The sequence below is a fragment of the Triturus cristatus genome, chromosome 3_2 (assembly GCF_964204655.1).
Source record: "Triturus cristatus chromosome 3_2, aTriCri1.1, whole genome shotgun sequence".
Lineage (NCBI taxonomy): Eukaryota > Metazoa > Chordata > Amphibia > Caudata > Salamandridae > Triturus > Triturus cristatus.
The window spans coordinates 750,183,417-750,206,672 of NC_140584.1; the positions used below are offsets into that span (position 1 = coordinate 750,183,417).

At 41.6% G+C, this 23,256-nt stretch overlaps 1 protein-coding gene across 1 annotated transcript in view; it reads right to left on the minus strand.

The window, feature by feature from the left end:
• Positions 1-8,114: 8,114 nt before the first annotated feature.
• The window catches only part of COL3A1 (collagen type III alpha 1 chain), a 102,062-nt gene continuing 86,920 nt past the window's right edge, over positions 8,115-23,256 (minus strand). The window contains exons 41-51 of the mRNA XM_085648824.1: positions 21,614-21,721; positions 20,828-20,881; positions 20,612-20,719; positions 18,605-18,658; positions 18,412-18,519; positions 16,408-16,461; positions 14,927-15,034; positions 13,434-13,728; positions 12,933-13,120; positions 10,578-10,820; positions 8,115-9,008 (exon numbers count right to left, since the gene is read on the minus strand). Of these exons, the coding sequence (XP_085504950.1) occupies positions 8,862-9,008; positions 10,578-10,820; positions 12,933-13,120; positions 13,434-13,728; positions 14,927-15,034; positions 16,408-16,461; positions 18,412-18,519; positions 18,605-18,658; positions 20,612-20,719; positions 20,828-20,881; positions 21,614-21,721 (1,467 nt within the window). The 3' untranslated portion in view covers positions 8,115-8,861. The remainder of the gene's footprint in view (positions 9,009-10,577; positions 10,821-12,932; positions 13,121-13,433; positions 13,729-14,926; positions 15,035-16,407; positions 16,462-18,411; positions 18,520-18,604; positions 18,659-20,611; positions 20,720-20,827; positions 20,882-21,613; positions 21,722-23,256) is intronic.

Sequence of the window (23,256 nt, forward strand, 5' to 3'; positions counted from 1 at the left end):
AGCTGTGTCCATTCCCATACACTAATGCTGGCACTGAGCACGGGTGCACATTCATACTAATCTTACACAACTGCCACTGCTCCCCCGATGCCGCGCAACGTGCTCCATCTCAGGAACCACCGAATGGAGCCCCTAGGTAACTCACGGCTGCACTGCGCCCGATATAGCCATACACTGGCATGGTGGACCAAGAGACCCGCCCCGGGCCCCTCGGTGCAGCACCGACGCTGGGACCCAAAATTGGCTTGAAGTTCCCAAGTCGCCTGTATGGCGCCAGTGCCCCCATGCTGTCTCCAAACAAATGCAGCCACTGCATTGTCAGTCTCGCCGCGCTAGCGGCATCCCAAACCACCGCTGCACGGACACAAGCCCAAAACTGCCTCCACCAAGATGGAGGACTGTAAGAAATCCCTTGGAGGCCATACCGGCAAGAGGCAGTGAAACAAGGAAACAGCTTGAGCGAGGGCAACCAGCTCCACGCCGGGGATCGGGCAGCGCTACCCGCTGTGACAATGAATCATCGCCGCAACCTGCAGAAACAGTGCATCCTGCAATGGCGATTGCAGCTCCCTTCTTTACTGATTTAAACCTATGATGCCTAAGGATGCTTTGACCACCTTTGGAATTGCCCACATACAAGAATGGTCCCGTGATTTGGCACCAACCAAGTACAAGTTTCTTGTTATTCTTCTCAACCTGCGAGAGCAACACTAACATCAACGGTCGCACTACCGAACCCCAGCGCTCCGCTTACTGACCCCAGTATGCCTCCCTGCAAAACTTCACCATGTGCCGCATGGGCCATGTGTTCCACACTTACAACTTCACTAACAGCTTTATTGTGATCTAAGCAGAACCCACTGTATGCTAAGTGGTAGAGTCACTTATTATTTACAGCAATATTAGTTAGCTGCTGCTGTGTTATTGTGATGAAAAGACATCACCATCCCTGAATACTGCATGCAAACACATTTAGGAATTGGAAGGGTGTGTCCGTGCACTGTCAGTAAATTTTCTTAAAGTGGGCATGAAAGGGCTGGACTAATTCAAAGCTGTTCCAAACAGGGGCCCCCAACTAAGTTTCTATCAAGGGCAGCTGAACTACCGCATGTGCTGTAGTGCACTTGTATGCACTCCTGACCTCAAACCTTTAAGATGCCACAGCAAGCGTGTTTGAACATAAAATCGGGAGGTGGGAGCACGAGACCACCTTAGGCCGCCGTGTGCACGCACCTGGGTTGCAGGGGCGGGGGGGAGGGATGAGGGAGTGCCGCCTACTCAAAATATTCTGCAGAAACGCAAGGTATCGCCAATCGGCTCACCCGGCTTGTCTTGCCCCAATGCAGCGCAAAGCCACGCAAAAGTCACTGACAACTTTCTCTGCATGCCTTTACCGAAGGAACAAACACCATCAGTCTATCAGAACTTTATTTTTTTTCGGATGAGAGTGCCAAACGCGCAGGGAGTGACCTAAATTGTATTGTGGAGTGCCGTGTATGATTTTACCCGCTTTAGGTTCCCAGGTCTGTCCCACTCAACGGTGGGCAACTAGATCACGCACTACAACATATAGAAATCAACAGGCCCATGTAATTGTTGTGTGCGGGGGGGTGCAAAGCCAGCGCACACGCATGTGCTGTAGAATTGCAAGGAACGACATCAAATTTGAATGACTACACTCCACCTTTGAAACCTAATTCTAATTTCCTGATGCAATTCGCAAAGTGGCACAAACACTGTATTTTGAGAAATAATTTTTCAGGAGCTGTAATAATTCCGCCTGGTGCCAACATTCTGCTTCAGGAGGGAGGCCTAAATACCCCTCCTTGGCAGCGCGACCTATATTCAGCAGACCGAAGAGGCTATGCCATGCAGCTGCAAGGTCAGTTAGTCACTGTGCGTTGCGTGCTGTGCCACTCGCTACCTCAGCACGCGCAGAGGGCGTCCTGGCGACCGGCTCCTGACCAACTGCTGTAAGCTCCCGCTAGTGTGCCCGTCTAGGACCCCCAACAGATTCGTTCTCTGGGGATAGGTGCACCAGCATGGGCCCCACGATCACTTGAAGATGAAGCGCCTCTGCCCAGCTCTGTATGCGGTATGGTAAGGGGGGCGCGGCAGGGATCACGATTGATCCGATGGCCACCACACCGCTAAGGGACCTCATTCCCAGCTCCCAGCAGCCATCATTGATATAGTGGTGGCGCCCACACATCTCTGCTAAGGCACGTCAATCTTGGCTCAAAGCAGCCATCATTGATCTAGTGGTGGCGCACACACATCTCTGCTAAGACACCTCAATTCCGGCTAACAGCAGCCATCATTGATCTAGTGGTGGTGTACACACATTTCTGCTAAAGCACCACAATCCCGGCTCCCAGCAGCCATCACTGATCTAGAGATAGAACAAACACATCTCTGCTAAGGCACCTCAATCCTGGCTCCGAGCAGCCATCTTTGATCTAGTAGTGGCACACACACCTCTGCTAAGGCACCTCAATCCCAGGTCACAGCAGTCATCATTGATCTAGTGGAGGCGCACACACATCTCCGCTAAGGCACCTCAATCCTGGCTCCGAGCAGGCATCATTCATCTAGGGGTGGGCTGGTGCCTTGCTGGCACTAGAGGCCCGCCCTTATAGGGCACCCTGCAGGCGCCAGGGCAGCCGCATTTGTCTGCTTCTGGGCGCTGCACCAGCATAGCATAAGAGAGCTCTTTTAGCTGCCATTAGTCAACTGACTGTCCCACGTGAGGGCAGCACATCTAGACTGTCAGCGGTGAACCGGACAACAGATACCTCCAGGGAATGTTTGTGAGGGGGTGGATGCACTTTTACTGCGACATCAACTAAAGCAACTCCCTCTCCAGAAATCCAACATTGGTCAAAAACAGATACTCTGTTAAAAGACAAAACAAGTTTATTTTGATGAATGCACCATGAGAGATTTTAGGGGCAGTAAAAATAAAACCCGCTTCATACATGAACCGATTGCACTAGTGTCAATGGAGAGATGAACGCTTGGGTTGATCAGATCACGAGACCTCTGAGCTTTACTAATAGCTAGGCCTTGGCAGCAAATTTCGCTCCGCTCGCGGAATTTACGGAATTTGGGTAATTTTGCGTTCCGCAATTCCGCATGTTATTTGTAGGCCTGGGCTAAATTTCCGTTCCGCTCGCGGAAATTGCGATAATTTGTCATTTTCGCGTTCCGCGGAGAGCGCGAAAATTCCAAAATTTCCACATTCCGCAGCTTAGCGATAATTTGTTTCTTGCTCGCGCTGTACAATAATACATTCTCGCGCGCGATCGCCTTATTTATTTATTAATTTATTTATTTTTTCAATTTATAGGGCGCAACAGCTACCCAAAAAGGGTTTCCCGGCGCCTAGACACAGCTAGTTTGAGGACAGGAAAAAGGGGTAGTGGCTATTGAGTATTATTGTTCAAATAGCCAGGTCTTAACAGACTTTCTGAACCTGATGTAGTTTTCTTCCTTTCGGATGAAGGGAGGGAGTGTGTTCCAGAGGGAAGGTCCCAGATGGGCGAAGGATCTGCCACCTGCTCTCGCCCGTTTGAATCTCGGTACACAGAAAAAGGCTGCCTTCTGTGACCGAAGATTGCGCTTGGGAGTGTAGAGGTAGGCGAGGGTTTGAAGGTATTTAGGTGCTATGCCTGCTTTAATTCTGAACATATAGTTCAGAGCTTTAAAGCGTATTCTGTTTTCGATCCTTAACCAATGGAGTTCCCGACGATGGTTCGAGACTCCAGAGCTTTTGGGAATATTACATAGTAGACGAACTGCTGCGTTTTGCACCACCTGCAGTCGGCCGACAACAGATTTGTTTGCGCCCAGATACAGGATGTTTCCGTAGTCAAGCCTTGATGTAATAAGGGCATTGACTACGGTCTTTTGCGTGGACAGAGGCAGCATCCAGAGGATCTTCCTCAACCATTTCACTATGGTGAGGCATAGGCCAGTTAATTTACTGGCCTGTTGGTTCATGGATAGGGAATTGTCCAAAATGAAGCCTAGATTTCGAGTATGGGTCACCGGAGTAGGAAAGGCGCCCATCTGGTCAGGCCAGTGTCCGGGATTCCACAGATCTTGATCTTTTCCCAGTACCAGTATCTCCGTCTTATCGCCATTTAATTTTAACTGGTTTTTTGTCATCCAGTTCAGAATGTTTAGGAGTCCATCTTTAAGTAAAGAAGGAGATTGAGGACAGGATTCGGATAGGGAAAAAATAATTTGGGAGTCGTCGGCATAGTTCATAAGAGTGAGACCCGATTGTTCAACAAGGTCGACCAAGGGTTTGAGATATAAATTGAAGAACAGAGGGCTAAGAATAGACCCTTGGGGCACTCCATGGGGTACAGGCAGGATATCCGAGACGGCTCGTGAAGATGTGATCTGAAAGGTTCGGTTTTCCAGGAAGGACCGGATCCACTCCAGTGCCTTTCCACGTACACCACTTTTGTGCAATTCTTTGATAAGTGTTTCGTGGGAGATGGTGTCGAACGCCGCGCTCAGGTCTAATAGCACGAGCGCGACCGTCTGACCTTGATCCAGTAGCTTTCGGATGTGTTCAGTGACTCCAAGCAGGGCGGTTTCTGTAGAGAAACCAGCCCTGAAACCGGATTGTGATGGATGTAGTAGAGAGTTTTCTCCTTACCTGAATCCCCGCGTTCGCCGACAAGTTTTCCTGATCTGGTCACGTTCTCCACGAGATGTTGGATTGCTGGTAGCCATTTGCGCTGTCTCGCGACAGTTCGCGCCTGCAGTAATGTCATTGGTCGCGCGATCACGTCTTTCTTCTCGCGATCATGCACCGCGAGAAGAGTGAAAACAAGATGGCCACGCCCGCGAGAAACCGCATGGGTAAGTTGGTGGGCCGCAACCACGCTAGAAATACCGCGAATGGGCGGGAAAGAAACTTCTGCATCTTCGCGATATTTCCACGTGTTTGTGGAGATTTTTAACATTTTCGCGATAATTTGCGAAAGTGACTTTCGCAAATTCCACCCACCCCTAGTTATTTGGCGATGTTCTGAAAAACGCAGAACAAAAACAGACTCTGAAAGTGCGTGCCCTTTCAGTTTTGAAAGAGGTATTACAAGCGAGGATCAGCAACAGTCGTTCCTATTAATTCAGCACGCACCTCAGCTGCAGTAAATGAGCACGGAAACCAATTCACCGTTGCCTACCAGGGGCTTCTGCAAGGGCCTGTAGGTCACGCAGAAACTTAGAGCCACTGCTTTCTCCTGGGCTGTGACCGTAGAGGTATCCAGCAGCGTGCTCGGCATAGGTTGCACGAGTGTCTCTGTCAAGCCTCGGGGGCACCCCCTGCAGAGCGAGGCGCAGGTTAAATGGGAATATAGCAGCAGAAGTGGATGAGTTTACTTCTCCCGGCACTTCAGTCCTCAGCTGGAGGAGGCGTAGCCATCTGACCTCATCTCAGCATATTTATGACTATGCGGTCTGCTTCTTCAGAGCAGTGACTCCGCCCAGGTTTTAAATGTTAGCCATGAATATATAGAACACTGGGGATGGGGGGGGAGGCCTGAGCTTTCTAATAAATAGAAAGTTAGATTTATTAAAAATAATGCAAAAAAATAATAAGTGCACAGAAAAGGGAGAGGAGGAGGGACGAGGGAGATGGTCAACCAGCTACCAGGAGGGGCTGGGGGGGGGGGAGGAGGCGGGAGCAAAGTCAGCACAGACAACGTGTGGGGCTGAGGGCAGAGTTTAGAACCAACAACCAAACAGGAGCAAAGCCACTCCGCCCCCAAGGTGGCATCCGAAGGCAAGGGTGTAGAGGGTGGGGAAGTTTAACCCCTCCAATCAGCACAGGAAGCACTGGCAGCAGGCTCGTTGCTAGGGAGAAGGTGAGTCAGTGAGAGGCCTGTGCATTGTAATACAAAAGTATTATTTATTACCAAAAAAACAAAGACACCTCAAGTGTTTAGAAAAGGGAGAGGAGGAGGGAGGTGGTCAACAGACAACAGGAGGGGGCGGGAGCAAAGTCAACAGGACAACGGACAGTACAGAGCTTGGAACACAAGAATGAAACTTAGACAAAAACCTGAGGCAAAAGACAAAGTAGTGTGCCAACGCTATATATGGCCCATGGTGAAATAATCCATACAAGAGGACCAGTCTGCAAGGTGTGCACAAAGCAGCCAAGAGGCACGGCAGAGTGGATCTTTTACCTACCAAACCAACGGAACTTTGAAAGGCTGTCACAGGAGCCAATGAAAGTGATGAGCATGATATATGCACCCACAACGAGATACCACATGTCGAGAGAACGCGCATGCGCTGCCTAGGCTCGACCTAAAAACAGCAGCCTCAGTCCATAAAAAATGAGGATGACCTGGCAAGAAGAGGCACTTTCCTGCATCAAGAGAAATTAGAGTACATCAAGGGAGGGTAAAAGGACAGCAGTGAACTTACACGATTTTTTGATTCTTATGAGGAGTACACAGTGATAACAGGAGCTAAACCTCAACAAAGCACTGTCTTAAGGGTTCCTTTTCTTCCCTAATAACAGGAACGGAGGGCCAATTGTCTCCAACTCAGCTCCTAGATGTAAATTAATAATCAGCCTCAAATCTGAGAAAACCAAAATCCCTGATTAGTAAAATCTAGCATAAACCTTACAGAAGCTTCAACACCCTGCTGATATCCACTTTCAAAGAAATATATTTTTTAATGAAACATTATGGACATATTTACTGATCTTTCATGCAAAGTTGCTGCCCTGCATTATGTGAAAGGAAGACAGCACAAAGGCTCCCTACTTACAAAGATATGGAGCATTTTTGCTCTTTCCATGCACTGGCGCTACGGGTGCTGTCTAGCGGCAATGGAGTCCCCCTTGCACTATAGTGCCTAGTGCTAGGGTGCTTGCATTATGGGCAGGATTGCTTTGTGGAGGAAGGGACGCTTCCTACACAAAACAGCCTTTAGAGGCATTTACCTCTTTCTATGTGTCATGCAGAATGCATCACAGCTAAAAAGAGGGAGTAAAAAGGAGAATAAAAAATTCTCCTCGTTTCGCCTCACTGGGGAAGGCATAGCATTTTGACACATTCCCTAGTTTACTAGCTTTAGTAAATAAGTGAATGTGCCAATATCCATTGGTTGATACACGAGAACCCCAATGCTCCACCCATGGAGCGCCACAGCGCTTGAAATGTAACGTAACCCAGCGCAAGCCGTTGCATTGTGTTATTTTTTTTAAAGCCATCCAAGGTGGCATAAATTGCCCCTTGAGTGTTTTTGTAAATATTACTGAAGCGTTTGCCTTGCCCTTGCCCCACTTTGTTGGCGCAAGGGCAACTTGAAGGCTTGATAAATCTGAGCCTCTGCATCTGCCCTTCTCTTTGCTACACATTGGCTGATCATATATAAATCTGTCACAGAAATGAGGGGCTCTCATAATGCATGATAGAAAGCTCATCAGAGCTGCAAGCTACTGTGTTATCTTGTACACATTTCCATTTCCATATACATAACTTGCCACAATAGATGTACGGACTGAATGGACCTCGACAAGGAGACGATAGAATAACTGCTATCCCTGTCCAATTGAATCAGAAGGCTAATGGGTGGACATCAAATTATTTTGAGAAGAACATTCTTTCTTCTAAATAACTAGCAGTTGAAGAATGGTAGATTTGTGCAAAGTTCTTCGGTGACGCGCGTGAGCTATATTGCAAGCTATATTAGAGGTCACTCAGAGAGTTGCAGGACTGAGTAAATTCCTTCTAAAGATCTTAATGCGGGAGAAGATCGCTGCTGGCATGGAGACTACCCGCGACCAGCATTGTGATGGCGGCCTGAGCTCTGAACACATGCGCATGCATGCAGCTGAACACCACCATTAAAGAACTGGGCACTGCTTTTTTAATAAAAACATTTATTATGCATTTCCGTCTGAAATGAATCAACAACCAGACAGGAAGCTCACACAGATGGACAGCCTTCCACGCTGGGAGCCCAGGATTGTGACAAAAGGCACCCCAACTGGGCGTTACACTGACATCTGTGAAGTGAGTGGAGACAGACAGACCACAGACAGATGAAGCGTCAGAAACAACCTGACTAGAAACTTGTGGACAAGCGCTGGTAATCCTTTACTTTACTACACGTCAATACCCCTGCATCGCAGTTTCAGAAAGTGGAAATACATCAGCAATTAGCACCATCGTGTTCTTTCTTGTACGCTTCCCTATTGTAGTGGTCTCAGCAACAGAGAAGTACGGAAGCACCAACAATTATGGAATTAAAATCCATGAATAAAAGGACATTTGGGTGTTCGGTTCCCACATTCTGCTGTATGTAGTTGAGATTTGGACGGACACATTTTGTACTTACACAAATTTGTTGCATAATGCAATTTTCTCTTTCATAGTGTTTCGAGTGAGCCATCAAACTTAGCCCAGTTTCTGTCCACGATGAGGTAGATTCAACAACACCATTCTTGCTTGACTTGTGAGCTTCATCCTGGTTAGGAAAGATGGGCCAAGTTTGACGTTGGGGCTCATCAGTGCTTTTTTTTTTTTTAAAGAGGAGAACATTCAACGTGATTTATTTAGCACCACCGGGGGCATTTTGTGAAAAAAACTATTGGTAAAAAAATAGAGTAAAAGACTTTGTATTGTATTTTGTGTTGTAGCAAAATACCTCAAAAAATAGCCTCAAACACCTAGTTATTTTTTGTTCTGGAAATTGTTGTGAAATAAATAACTGGCGTACAGTTGATGAGTCGCACGATGACAATCACAAAAGAAAATACAGGGGGAATGGATGTGATGTGAAACATAGGCTATGGTTTAAGGTAAAGCAGTGTCTTTCATTTACAAGAAGCAAACTGGGCCAACGTCCACACCAAATTCTTGCTCGGGGCCGCCAATGTCCAAGGGTGCAATGTCCACAATGGGCAACCGCATTGTCTTGCGCGTTCTGTACTCAAAGACTGTTTTACCCCATTCTCCGGTGTGCCTCTGTAAAGAATGAAAACAAAATCATGTGTCAGTAAAATACAGTTTATTACCACACAATAATTATCTAAGATTTGCAGACAACATAAAAATGGGGTATTTAAGCCAGGCCATATTTGGTCCACACAGCCCCCATTCTCTTACACAATTCTTTAAGCAAATGGGGTATAAAATGCCTATAGTTCTAGTCTTGAAATTCATGAAGGACCACCTATGTCTTCCCATAGAACGTTCAGCACTAAATAAGGAAAAGGCTAATCTAAGTGTGGCTTTTCGCTTTATCAGTGGCTGGACATGTAACCCTGAGAGGTCTAACTAAACTTACACAAATGAAAGTCTAATTTTCATGGGACACAGGACTCTTTTCTGAGTTCTGATGAGAGAGGCAGGATCTCAGAAATGTCCATCCCTCTGGGCGAGTCATAACCAGCGGAACATACCATCTCTTTACCACCTCCCCATGTGAAATACCCTCTAGCACATAATATGGGTCATAGAATTCTAGGTCGGTAGGCATCAATAAAAGGGCTGATTTCCAGCCAGGGTCCAAGTGGCATGTAGACAATAAGAGAAAAGCCTCAGTGTTCACAAAACAAGGTCATTCAGACAGCAAGAGCAAAGCTTCAGTGTTCACAAAAATAAGGTCGCACATATAGTAGGAGCAAAACTTCGATGTCACTCACAAAAGGTTACTCCATAAAACAAGGTACAGCCCTACAATTTTACATTGGGTGTGTTTACCCGTCATCTATTCCTACTAAATGAGTTTTAAAAATGTTGTGTTTAAAACCCAACGACATGTTTAAGCATCATGCAGATACATGAATTTAAATCCTGAGCTGCTTGTTGCTTTGCTACCCACTTGTTACTTCTGAATATACTTCTTAAATAGTTTTACGGAAAAGCTTTGACACCAAGCAATTGTATGCTCATTCTAGCTACATCCTAGTGCCAAACGCCACCTCACGTTCACTGTTGCATTTCATAGTAATTCGGAGGCGATTAACACTGCACAGGCGGGCTAAAGCCCTCAACCCTGGGAGCGGGAGTCAGGGGTGGCATGGATACAAGGATGGAAGGATAGGTGTCAAGCGCCAGAAGCACTAATGGTGATAGTCGTGCTTGATAATCTCCCACATCATCAGCATCATTACAATATGGCTGCCGTTGTTCACACACAGGCACGGCCGGCACAGGTAAGAGTCATGGGGTGAGACGGGGCGGGATAGGTTGGGGGGAAAGTCGAGATGGAGTAGGTAAAATTTAAAACAAAAACAAAAATAAAACCACTTGACTTACATTCACAGAATCGCCAAGTCGGCAATGCGGTGAGCGCAAGGTAAGTGGTTTTATTATTTGTTTTATTTAATTTTACCGATTCCGTCATCTGTTGACTCCCTCCGACCCTACCCCACCCTGCCCTTGCCCCACCCCACCCTTCCCCCGTGCCACTCCACCCCACCACACTTACCTGTGCCGGCCACGCCATATCACACACCTAGTTGAATCTCAATGAAAGAAGAAACATGTTCTTTGACGTGTACACAATTCGAGTGATTGAGAGTAACTTACAGTGCAGCCATCTTCAAGAACGGAATATGCAAATTTGCTGTTGCCTTCAGCCTTCAGTTCACTTTCCATTGAAGTCATAAGTTTCACTGCTTTCTTTACATTCCCGTTCTCTTGGTCCATGTAAGCAATGCTATTCTTGCAATGGTAGGTGAGATTCTGCGACGCACGGCTTGAAAGGATTCGGAGGAATGCAATTTGGACTTCGGAGACATCTTCTGGAAGATCGGCATCTCCATAGCTGAACTGTAGAAGAAAGGAAAAATAGAAGCCTTAGTTTTGTACACAATATCCACTTAGAGACTTAAGGTTGTTCTTGGCTAAGACCAATCACATAGCAGTAAATAGTGCTAACAGTTCCCAAGGTCTAGCACAATCAGGGTGGGTGTATTTGACATGTGTAGGAGTTGTTTTCATTGATTTCAGAAATGGCTGCAGTTTATCAACACTTTTCAGATGTGATAGTTTTCTTTTTAATATGGGGTAAAGAAGAAAAGGATTCATTTGGAAATGTAGAACTATGCAATATTTCATGCTAAATACACTACATTGATACTTGCAATTGATCATCATTATTTGGCAGCAAAACACTACTTAAGTTGCATGCAGACTAGAAAAGCTTCTCTGCTACACATCACTATGTCGTTTGTGGTTCTTTACCCTTATCTAAGTATATGCACTGTTATCAGTTAGACTTTAGACATGTATAGCTGATGGCTCATGAGGATAAGCAATGTATCATTGGCAAATTTCATGAAGGATACTGAAGGCTCCATTACGAATATTGGGGGAACTCTGATGGGGTTGTCCTATCAGAATCGCAAGGTCCGCGGACCCAGCAAGTTTCATCCAGGAACTCCATCTGCTGAAATAAGCCAGAATCTCGCAGTGAAACTCCAAAGATGAATGAAGACTTACAGGGGACCTAGGACGTTAATCCATTCCCCTGCTAAATTATCATTCTAATGATCAGAGGAACCACAAGGTTCACATTGAAATTCCCAGTAACTGAGCCCCCTGAAGATGCCAGAATCAGTGGCTGTTAGGGCAGCAATACTTAACAAGACCAAATCTCTGGCACTCATGATGAGGCTTTTAGTTATAAAACTGAATCGGAGAATTGCTTGAGTAAATCATGTGGAACTTGACTACAGAAGATTCTATACACCTGAAAACAAATGTGTAAAAACAGCATTTTACAAAGACCAAATCAGAAATTGTGGAATTTTATGCATGCAAAGTATAGCTAATATTGCGGCAAGTCCCCTCTTTTGAGGGGATTGCTGCATCACAAATTTGCGCTAAGAGCCTGATTGTGGACATGCTTGGGGAGGGCACTTTGCAAACGCAGATGAACACATGGAAACCATAGCTTTGGGTAATTCATACACCACTTGCACATAGGTTCCATTTTGGAAATACATGTAAATTTGGACTTGTCAAAATGGGATTGTGGAGGGAATACCCTCAATATTCACATAACATACGGGATGTGTTTTTTCAAAAGGAAAAATATTTTACACTTGGATTATTAATAAATTATTTTATGTGCTACTGCTGGCAAACATTCTCCATTTATCAATGTTGTGACTTGTACTGCTCCAGGATACTTAGGACTGATGTAGATTTCATGGAGGTCTTCTGGGATCCTTTATAAATCACTATAAACTCAGACAGCTGCTCCAATAGTTGATTAGATATCCGATTCTTAAGAAAAGCGTTTTGTGAATTTGATCTACATAGTTTAAAGTGTGTTTCATAGATGCGATTCATATGATAAGTAAAGGATAAGTTAGGTAACTATTAAATAGATGCACAGGTCAGTCTCTTCGAGAGTTAGGCCTCTAGGACATAGGGATGCACTGGCCCACACCATCTGTGAAATTAGAATTGTGTCAACTGGAGCATTAACTGTGCGATGGGGTACTGGTCCCACATCAGATCAATGTTATATATTTGCATGTGGGTGGAGTGCAAAACTGGTTCAGACACAGCACATCTTGTCTGCAGACATCACAATTGTGTGCTCTTTTGTAGCAGAACATATAAAAAATTGAAGGTAATATGGGCAAAATAGTAGATCATGTGGGGCTTGTCCTAGAAAATCAATAGGAATCTTGCCTTTTTCTGAATTACAAGGTCATGAATAAATGTAATTTTGGTTGAAATACATTACTAGCAGCTAAACCCTGAAGTAGCGTGTCTTTAATGGGAAATACTTCAACACCTGTATTTAGAACTGGTTTTAATAAATACACATATTTAAATAGTGCTGCACATTATCATGTGGAAAAATCTTTGGACTACTCTTTGAATTACACATATCACAACCTCAAAATCTGGATTTTTAATCCATACCTGGAAGCCACCATCCATAGACTCTCCAAACCAAATGTGTTTCTTGTCATTTGTTGTGCTAGCCCACCACCTCTTTTTATGAACAGTGCTTGGGTTAGCATTTACACAGGTCTCTCCAGTTTCCATGTTGCAAAATACTTTGATGGCATCCATTTTGCATCCTTGGTTCGGATCAATCCAGTAATGACCTAGGGACATAGAAATGAGAATAATAACATCTTAATTCAGAAGGAAACAATGCAAACCTCATTTTTTGTTCTATTGCCTGGAATATGGGAAAACTTGGGTCACTAAGTAGAGACATCAAATATGGAATTTGTTTTTTACTTTTATGAAAATAATGGTGTTACTTGCATTGGGTCAGTGTTTCATTGAATTCATAAAAATAATAAAATGTCCCTAGATTAGCATGGTTTGTTCTATAGCATCATTACCATTTTGTACCTAATTTAGCAAAATCATGAGTGAATTATACAAGTATGGTACTATGCAACACTTTACCACTTTCTAATTGAGGGTGGCAGAACTTCAGGTCTCTGCAGTTGCGGGCTGGGTTCTTCCGTGACCCATCAGGGCTGATTATGTTTTCGATCTGGCTGTTAATGGTTTTCAGGGAGGACATGATTTCATCAGCGCTGACTCTCTGATCTGCTGGCTGGTCACCATACCAGGGAGCTTGCCCGGGTCCTTTTTCACCACCAAATGCTCCCAGCTGCCCAGCACCACCATCACAACAAGGACCAGGTGCACCTGGAGGACCAGGTTGTCCTGGGGGACCAGCTGGTCCAGAAGAACCCTAAAATGTAAGCATCCACAAGTGATTCATCTTGTATTTAAACCAACAGACTCAGATAGGATGGTTCCCAGCACAAGTTGAGCAATGGATTTGGACCATAGGTTCTTTAAGATAACTTGAAAAGCAGTCACATCTTATGTAAAGCTGGGATGGACGAGGTAGGATATGGAGCTAACACCTGAAGAGTGATTGTTTGTTTACGCGGACTTCTTGCTGAAACGTATAATGCAACATATGTCATAGCTGATGCAAGTGGTGGTCTACTAGTGGGACCCATGTGAGTCTTGACATACTTTGAATCACACTTTTGCAGTGGGAAGTTATGAGTGGTCCACGTTTGGTCCTCCTTCTAATGTGATGTGGCAGACCACAAAAGCACCAGAAGTCATACATTAGAGCATGCACTTGCACCACTTCTGTGTATGAAGCAAATCACTGGAAAAAGTTTGGTTACATGTGTGCTATAAAGAGTATACATAAAACCAACACATTTTCAAAAAAAGAGAGTACACAGAACCAATATTGTGGAGACTTCTGAAATTCGCGGCATCATTAAGCCATTAAGACCACTATCGTTCCCCACATTGGGGGAAATATTTATCACAGAATGCAGGGAAGTGTAAAGTAATAGTTAGCCATTATCTATTGCTCTAATTTAGTTTGTTTAACAGCCACTGCTCATTATCTATGGAATTTCCAAGGATCACCCGTATATATAAACTCTGAATTTAAGAGAAGAAGCCTGAAATTATAGTTAATTCTGAAATTGCCATTTCCCTTTACCTTGATGAAGCACACATATTAATCCCAACCTAGGTGCCACTCCCATCTGCATTAGATTGTCCTAGAATGCATATTATCGTCCTCGAGTGATTATCTATGTATGACATTGTGAGCATTTGCTAGAAGTAGGGCTTCCATATCCCCAAGGTAGTGGTGGGCATGGTGCCACGATACAGAGTCAATTATCTCTATCATAGAGTAATTTTACAGGGAGTAGGACTTGACATGCTCACCCTCGTAGACAACACGGCCCTCTCAAAGGGGAGTTCAAGCAAGTAGGACACATTTAAAGAAAAACAAGTGTCATGTCTTTAAAGACATATATTACCCCACTGAGCATTATAAACTTACAATAAATGCATGTTTGGCCACAAATGTTTTATCGTAAGCGCTTGCAATGCATTTTTCGACTAACCTCTGGGCCATTTTCACCTCTGCTGCCACGAGGACCTGGAGGACCAATTGGACCTGGGTAACCGCCATGACCATCTTTGCCTGGGGGACCAGCAGTTCCAGGAGGGCCCTATCACAAGAAAAGTTGTAAAGAAACCGCAATTTAAGGAGTCACTTGATCAGCTATACATTGAACTGAATATTCATGCTCCTATGGACATTTTTGCTTAAATACCTTAAAACCTATTCATAATTTGTATGAAATTTCACAGACATTGAAAATCAATCAAACTTAATCAATGGCATTTCACAAAGAGGCTCATCATTTATAAACATTAATTTAAGATTTTCTTACATATAATTCACAGAAATATAACATTTCTCAAACTACTGTAATAACAACGGAGAAATCATATGAAAATGTCAAGTTTTTCAAATGCTATCTAAAGGCAATAAAATCCTCAAATCAAACAGAACGTGAATTAATATTGCCCTGTTAGTGCTACAAATTGAGAAATTTTTACATGTTTATTTCCAATTGTTGATTTTCTGCAAGATCGCAGTTTGGTCAGTTCTGAGAAGCATGTACATCCTAATTTTATAATAATCAAATAAATCATCATATAGACTTAACAGATGGAACTTTGATATAAATCACACAAAGATCAAGTCCTATTATTTTCAGTGCAGATTCACAAATCAGCATTGGAAAGAAATCAGCATTGTAGGACAATTGTTTAACAGACCTTGACATCCTGAGGCCATATTTTGGATTCACGTCATTGACCCATTCTACAATGTGGTGGACACTTGAGTCGTTGCATTAGCCACAGTTTAGGCCAGTGTGCCGATTCACAACAAATGCACTGTTTCAACTGGAGGCTCAAATGTGCTCTGGCACTGAGAACAGCACATTACAATGTGCAGGTGGCAACGTGGGCCACATGTAAAGGGGGGAGGTGCAGAGATTCCTTTGCAAGTAGGTACAGTGAGAGACTCCATTCATCGACAGGGAGGTCTCAGGGCTGTCCATGGGACCTCTATTCTCCCTTTCATTGTGCAGCCACTGAGGACACACTGAGTGTGTACCCCTGCAATGGGGAACATTCAGTGATACCCCACCACCACAACAGCTCATATGCCTCTGCACCTGTGTCTGTAATACAGTGTTAGGGGCAGAGGCAAAGTGTTTGCTCATTTGCATGATACCACGGCAAATTAAGGAATGTCTCCTTGAAATAGAGCTGGCACATATGCAGAGCCAGGGGCTGTGTGTCACAAAAGGAGCTGTGCAAGTGTCTGTGGCCCCTTCTTCAACATCAAACTGCCCCAATGGCAGAGAAAGCGGGTGCACATGCTTATTGTGACCCCATGACTCTTGATGTTCTATGACTTGAGTTCTTAAAAACATAGCTTGTGCAAAGTAAATATACTTCTTTTTCCAAGTACAGCATACGCTTTTAACTTTACCCCGTTACTATACATTGATGCTGCTGCACTCACCCTGGGACCAGCCGTTCCTGGACTTCCATTGGCACCTTGATGGCCAGAAGGTCCCTGCAAAGGAAAAGAATGCAAAATACATAAACAAATAGTTTAGGTCATAAGGAACAATGCTGCCAGGCCAACACATATGTATCAAAGGCCTTTTTAAGATACATATGCAACTTATAAAGCATATTCAACTTAAATACAAATGAATCTTGATTCTCCTCCAACCTGCTGCATCTGAATGTTGTGAGGTGATGGCTGGTTTGCAAGCATGTGTGAAGAGCTTTCAAGCATTAACATTATAGACTGATGTAACATGAACTTATCTGAATGAAGTTGGACTTATTTTAAGAAAAACAAGCCAATTCACGTAGCATAATACATCATATGAAGAATGAGTCAACTTAAGCTCTAATATGGTACACTACTTTCCTAGCCAAACATTCCTTTTAGAAAGGTAAGTCTTGAAGAGGATGTTGACTTTCGAAGTAGCCTGAACAGACAATATGTGTGTGAAGGAACATGCAAGGCAATGTTTTGAAATAAAGCAACAATATTTTAACAATAGGTTTGCAATGTAAATATGAATAAAATAAGCAAAACAACATAAATATTCCACTTCATATTCTTGAAGTGGAATCTAAAAACTAAAAGCCCAAATACAGAATATAGAGAAGTGTCTGCATTTATAGGTTCCTTGCCAATGATTACTTCTCATAAATTGTATTTGATTTTATTTTAATGATTTTAATTTTTCGAACAATAAAAAAATTAACTGACCCTAAAAGGTAGGTTTGCCAGCAATTGGGCAGAAATGCTAGCACCCTCCTCACAAAATTATATATGAAAAAAATGCTTTGCTCATACTTGGATTTTATATTTCACCAGATAAATATAGAAATTTAGTTTGTGACGTAAATTACCTCACAGACCCAGCAGAAATTTCTTCTTTCAGACATTGACATAGATCAGAGACAGTTTAAGTAGAGATAGTGGGCCAGATGTGTGAAATTATAATTTAGCATTTCCTAAATAGCGACACAGTAGGAAACCCTATTCAGGAAATGCAAAATGAAATGCACAAAATTTGTCATTCCCTACTAGCGATTCCTACAGAGTAAGAATCGCTATAACGGAAGTGCAAATAGGAAATGCAACTGCATTCCTGCCTATGGGCAAAATAGGAAATGGTTTGCATTTCCTAAGTTGCGATTTCTTAATAGCAAATCGCAATTTAAGATATGCAAAGCCAAGGGTACCTCTGGGCTTAAGGCCTCCCAGCAGACACCCCAAATTTCCTAGAGCACATGTAAGTGCACATATGCCCTAGGGCATGTTACATGTTACATTAACAAAATGATTTTTTAAAATTTGGACATTGTTACCAGCGATCTTGCTTTGTACATGTGCTTTGGGAATCGCAAATAGGCAATACCTATTTGTGATTTCCTTCAGTGCGATCACAGTTTTCTAATTTCAAGTAAGTAGAAATCGCAAATTGCGACAGCGATTTGGCCTTTGTACATAGGAAAAGGCCATTTAGCATTTCTTAATGGGCCGAAATAGTGATTCAGCCTGTTAAGAAATCCAAAATGGCTTCATACATCTGGCCCAGTGTGCATAATAGGTTTAAGTGCAAACATGTGATTTATTGGGGGTTAACCATCTTCTTAAATTATATATATATATATATATATATATATATATATATATATATATATATATATATATATATATATATATATACACACGCACACATATATATAGACATATAGATGAATATATATATGTGTGTGTGTGTGTGTGTGATTATAGAGATAGATATTTATCAATAGTAATACATATTTTGAATATCTAATTTTACAAATATTCAAAATTGACATTATTATAGCTTTTAACTGTAAGTACCCAAAATTATAACAGACGATAATTGAGCTTCAAGTCTATTTTTCTTAAAATCCTTAGTTTTAGTCAGGCTATGATAATAATAAATAATTAAAGCTTGCCATTACTTACGGGAGGACCTGGAGAACCTGGGGTACCGGGCATTCCACGATGGCCTTTGATACCATTTGTGCCACGTTCTCCAGCTTCACCTTTATCACCACGCGCACCTTGCACACCCTGCCAAAGGCAAACACATTTCAAAATAGCAGACACAATGTACTGTAATACAATATGTGGCTCAGACCTTGAGGGTGATACTTACGGGAGCACCACGAGCACCAGCAGGACCAGCAGGGCCAGATGGACCACCAGGTCCCTGTGGATAGAAAGTAACAAATGGAATTAAGAATGAGAATCTTCTGTTGTATATCTAGACTTGCCAAACATAGATTATAGTCATTGGCTTAGGTATATGGCAAAATATCGCCAAAGTTAAAATCATCATAAAATGAAACTCTAAGGATATAATTGTCAGGAAATGGATAGTGGCATAAAGTATTTCTGTTATTACAGAGGTGTAAATATAAATCTTAAGAGTAACTTTATATGTTAGAATTGTGTTAGGTCTGTAGGATGACTCCTCTGGAAGTCAATAAAATAAATCCTGTTCCATCTGCTGTCTCTAATTCCTGTTTTGGAAACCTCTGTTAAAGTACACTGATTTGTGAATGGGCAGATGCCAGACTATAATAGTAGGCAAATGCTTTGTCACCATACCCAATTCCTTTTTTTAACATAAAATGATAATACTAGAGTTGTCTATGATTTTCAGTGAAAATGCTAAAGATGTGTATTTTTAATGGTTGGTAGAGTGCACACATTTGTTTAGAAAATTGGTTAAATGAAAATTACATGAAAAGTGGGTCCTGAATGCTGGTTTGTTCCATGTTGGCTTCCTTTGCTTTCCCGTGCACAGCACCATCAGCAGATGATTAGTGCTGCACTTGTTCTGTACTGGTGGGAACAGCACACCACTGGCTCTCACAAACATATATAATTAACATTTCCGAAATCCACATTTTTATTACATTTTCTGTGGGTTCAAGTAAGGGGATTTTGTCAACCATAGCACATGATGTAAGATTTATTTTGACAAATCCCAAAGAGTGGCTGTACTTTGCTGACCTTGCAGTGAAATTATATCACATTCCCTGACAAAAAGGACAGGGACATCTGAATCCACCAATGCATGATGATGTTTTATTATATCTTCAGCTAACAACTTTAGAGGATATGTGCTATCTGACTTCCTCTGTACAGCTGATGCTTTCTTGCTTCTTAAAACTCATACTGACAATGAATTTTCACATATTTTTCATCAATTTCCTTTACTTCAGGTCAAGAGTAACACTCTCAATATCAGTCTCTTGGTGAAGAATTTAGATATTGGCTTGAATATTTACTTTCACATTTTGACTGCAGTCCATGCTTTGGTTCCTTCCTGATTTGGCTGCCAGAAATTGTATTCTTTTTGATTTGCAGCCATCTTCTTTAACACCTCCAAAGAGCACACTCGTTGCCAGTTGACCAGCCCATAAATGGTTGATCACCTCATGCTAGTTTTGATTTATATTGGCTGCCTTTACACCACAATATTCTTCTATCTGCTAACTGTGTTCACCCATCTTTTAGTATATTTACTCTTGTAGATATATAGTGGGTCAGAAAGTATATTTTATCAAATGTTTTGTAGAAATATTGGAGATAAGGCTTTTCAATCTCTTATATAATAAAAAAAAAGAATAGACCTAGATATTAGATCTATCTGCTTACATAACTTGTAAACAATATCTTTAGTGCATCACCATTCATCCTCTATTAAAAAGGAAGAATATGCTTGGATATTTTATATTTCAGGCAAAATACCAACAGTTACATTCTCTTATAAAAAGCTATGAATTTGTTAATCCCTGATATATATGGAGTATTAATCAAATTCTGAAGAAGCAGCATTTGGTCACAAAACATGTGCTAACTGTTTGCTTTTATGTCTACACAGTTCGAATGGATATAACAAGAATATTTTCAGACACCTGGTTAATTTGTTTTTAAAAAGAAGAATAGTTAAATTATTGATTTTCAGACAATTGGTGCCTCTATCTTTCAAAAATATAAACAATGTGAAATTCACTAATTTGGGGATTTCTGAATAGTCTGAGAATGCATATTCTAGTTTAGGGTTCCTTGGAATAATTCAGCAGCTCTGAAATCCATTTTCAAAAGAACACAATGAAGTCTAACGAAATTACTTTATATTTTCTAGACTTACACTTTCTCCTCTCTCGCCTGACTTTCCAGCTGGGCCAACGGGACCAGGCGCTCCGGGATGTCCAGGAGAACCAGGTGCACCTGGAGAACCATTTTCACCACGGTCACCCTGAGAACACCAAAATGTATTAGAAACAATGTTTACTTTGATTTAGTGATCTTTCAAACAGAACAAGTGCCAAAGATGATATTGTAAAAGAGCTTTCTTTCTGTATACCTTGGCACCAGGAGACCCATCACGTCCAGGTAAACCATCCGATCCAGGGTTACCCTAATTAAGATGAAAATGTACACATCAAAATTATGGTTTTAAATATTTAGGGCAGAGAAATTATTTTAAAATCTATCAGCTTGGCATTATACCTGGTTCACTTTGGAAGTATTTCTGCATTGAGTATAAAGTTATAGGGCACTGGACATATTTAACTCATTTAATGAAACCCTTAAACAACCATGATCTGGCATATAATAAAACAAGAATTTAACACAATTTGGACGTGTAGAAATAGAGTAATAATTCAGTATAAGTATACCAAATTAATTACTGATAATGTGCATTGACACAGTTTGTAAGAGATGAACTTCAAATTGGTGGAGAATCTCAAATAAGGACACTAGAGAAACCTAACAGCTTTAGTGTTTAGGCACCAAATCTCTATTGTTATGATAATAGGCAAAAGCTTACTAAAATTAGGCATATTAAAATTAAAATGTAAGCGAATATGTTACCTCAATAACTTGTACTGTACTTTTTAACAGACCCCCCATTTACTGTTTAAAGAATAAGTTTTCTATTTAAAATGAAGAATTTATAAAGTGAAGAAAAACAATCAACAAAAATGCTGTAAAATGTAAAGTAACATTTGTGAAACTAAGTATATCTTCACTTGAACACTGAAGAAGAATGCACACAGATTGAAAATCCATTTGAAGCAATCCTGATTGAATTCAAAAGATTAAATAAATATATAGAATAAAGATTATATGTGAAACAATCACTTACATCTCTTCCAGGTTCTCCTGGGACACCATTTATACCAGCAGGTCCTTGTGATCCTGGATTTCCACGATCGCCAGGGGAGCCATTGGTGCCCGCTTTACCATCTTCACCCTACAAACAGAAAACAGGCTCAATACAATGATATATTAATGTAAAAGTCAGGAAAGCAAGCAGTAATATGCCTATTACACACTGAATTAATTAGCAGTGGCACGTCTGAAAAAAAAAAATTTTATTGATTGGGTTAGGAATGTATATGCCATGTTAATCTGTGAAGATCCTTTTTATTATATATATATAAATATGTATATTTATTTGGATTCAAAATGTTTTTCTAAATGCATTATTGTATAATCAACATCCTGTTTTGTCTACTTTTTTGTCATTATTGTTTTTAAGAGTTTTCTGTTTGTTTAATCTAGTGTTTTGTCTAATGCAATCCAGAAATTTAAGTAGGCTTAGCTAGTCAGTGTTGTCTCTTTCAGTGCTTAGTTATTTTAACGTTGAACATGAGTTAAAAATAACATAGCATTTGATGTCTAATAGAGGCAGCAATAATTATAAATTAGACATTTTTGACCTTTCTACATCTAGGCATGTAGTCCTCAATTATATGGTGTCATTTTGCATTGCCATAATGATACACGGTTCTTGGAGCAGTTTGAGACACAATCCAACACAAAGGGTAACACATTCTGATTTTCGCCTGAAATATATTTGATCAGCATGCTGTTGTCATTTGTTTTCTGGTACTCCAAATGAATTCCACCTCAACATCCCTATGATCTGTTTAAGGAAGTCAGGTTCTACCAGGACAGTGATACTGCTGCTGTTTGTGTGACTTTTGCGTAATACCATCCCTTCACCTATTGGCAAGTTTGTTATAAAGTGAGACTGTAGATTGAGTAATATATGTATTTTGCAAACACCTGAAGTTGGGAAATGGGATCTTCACTTTTTGAGAAAAATATTACCCTGAAACCCATTTTATTTTTAATGCATTTTACCCTGGCCCTGTGCTGGTTCTACATGTGTGTGTTTTAGAATTCTAAATGAAAAGGCAGATCACATTGTTAAATGGGGTCAAAATAAAGAATATCAAAAGCAGACAGTCTCAGCAGGTAACTCCCCATGATTTGTCCATACTGTGTGACTACTGCTCAATCACCATAGCTCTTATGTGTTGATGAAGAGACACTGGATGGCTGACATAGTGATTGCTAATACCCACAACATTAATTCCCTGTATCCATTAAACGCAAACATTTACCACAACGATAAACTAGAAAAGGACAAATGTCCCACCATCAAACACATATATTTTATAACTGGAGGGGACTGGGGTGTAGCAACGCAATTTACTTTAGTTATAGAGGCATGGTTATAGTTATAAAGTCTTCGGAAATAGCGAGATTCCCACTGTAGAATTTTGTGAACAATCAGTAATAATCTTTATCGTCTCACTCTAAGTCTAATTCAGAGACTGCTAAAGTCACTTTCATTTCATTTTTCACACATTTGTACATAAGTTGTACACCCATATTGTGTGCCTGAAACCACTGTGAAGTTTTCACTTGCACCTCATTTCAACTCCATGTAATTTGTGTTAACTATACAATTTTATTGTTTCTGTTGCATTCTGTGAA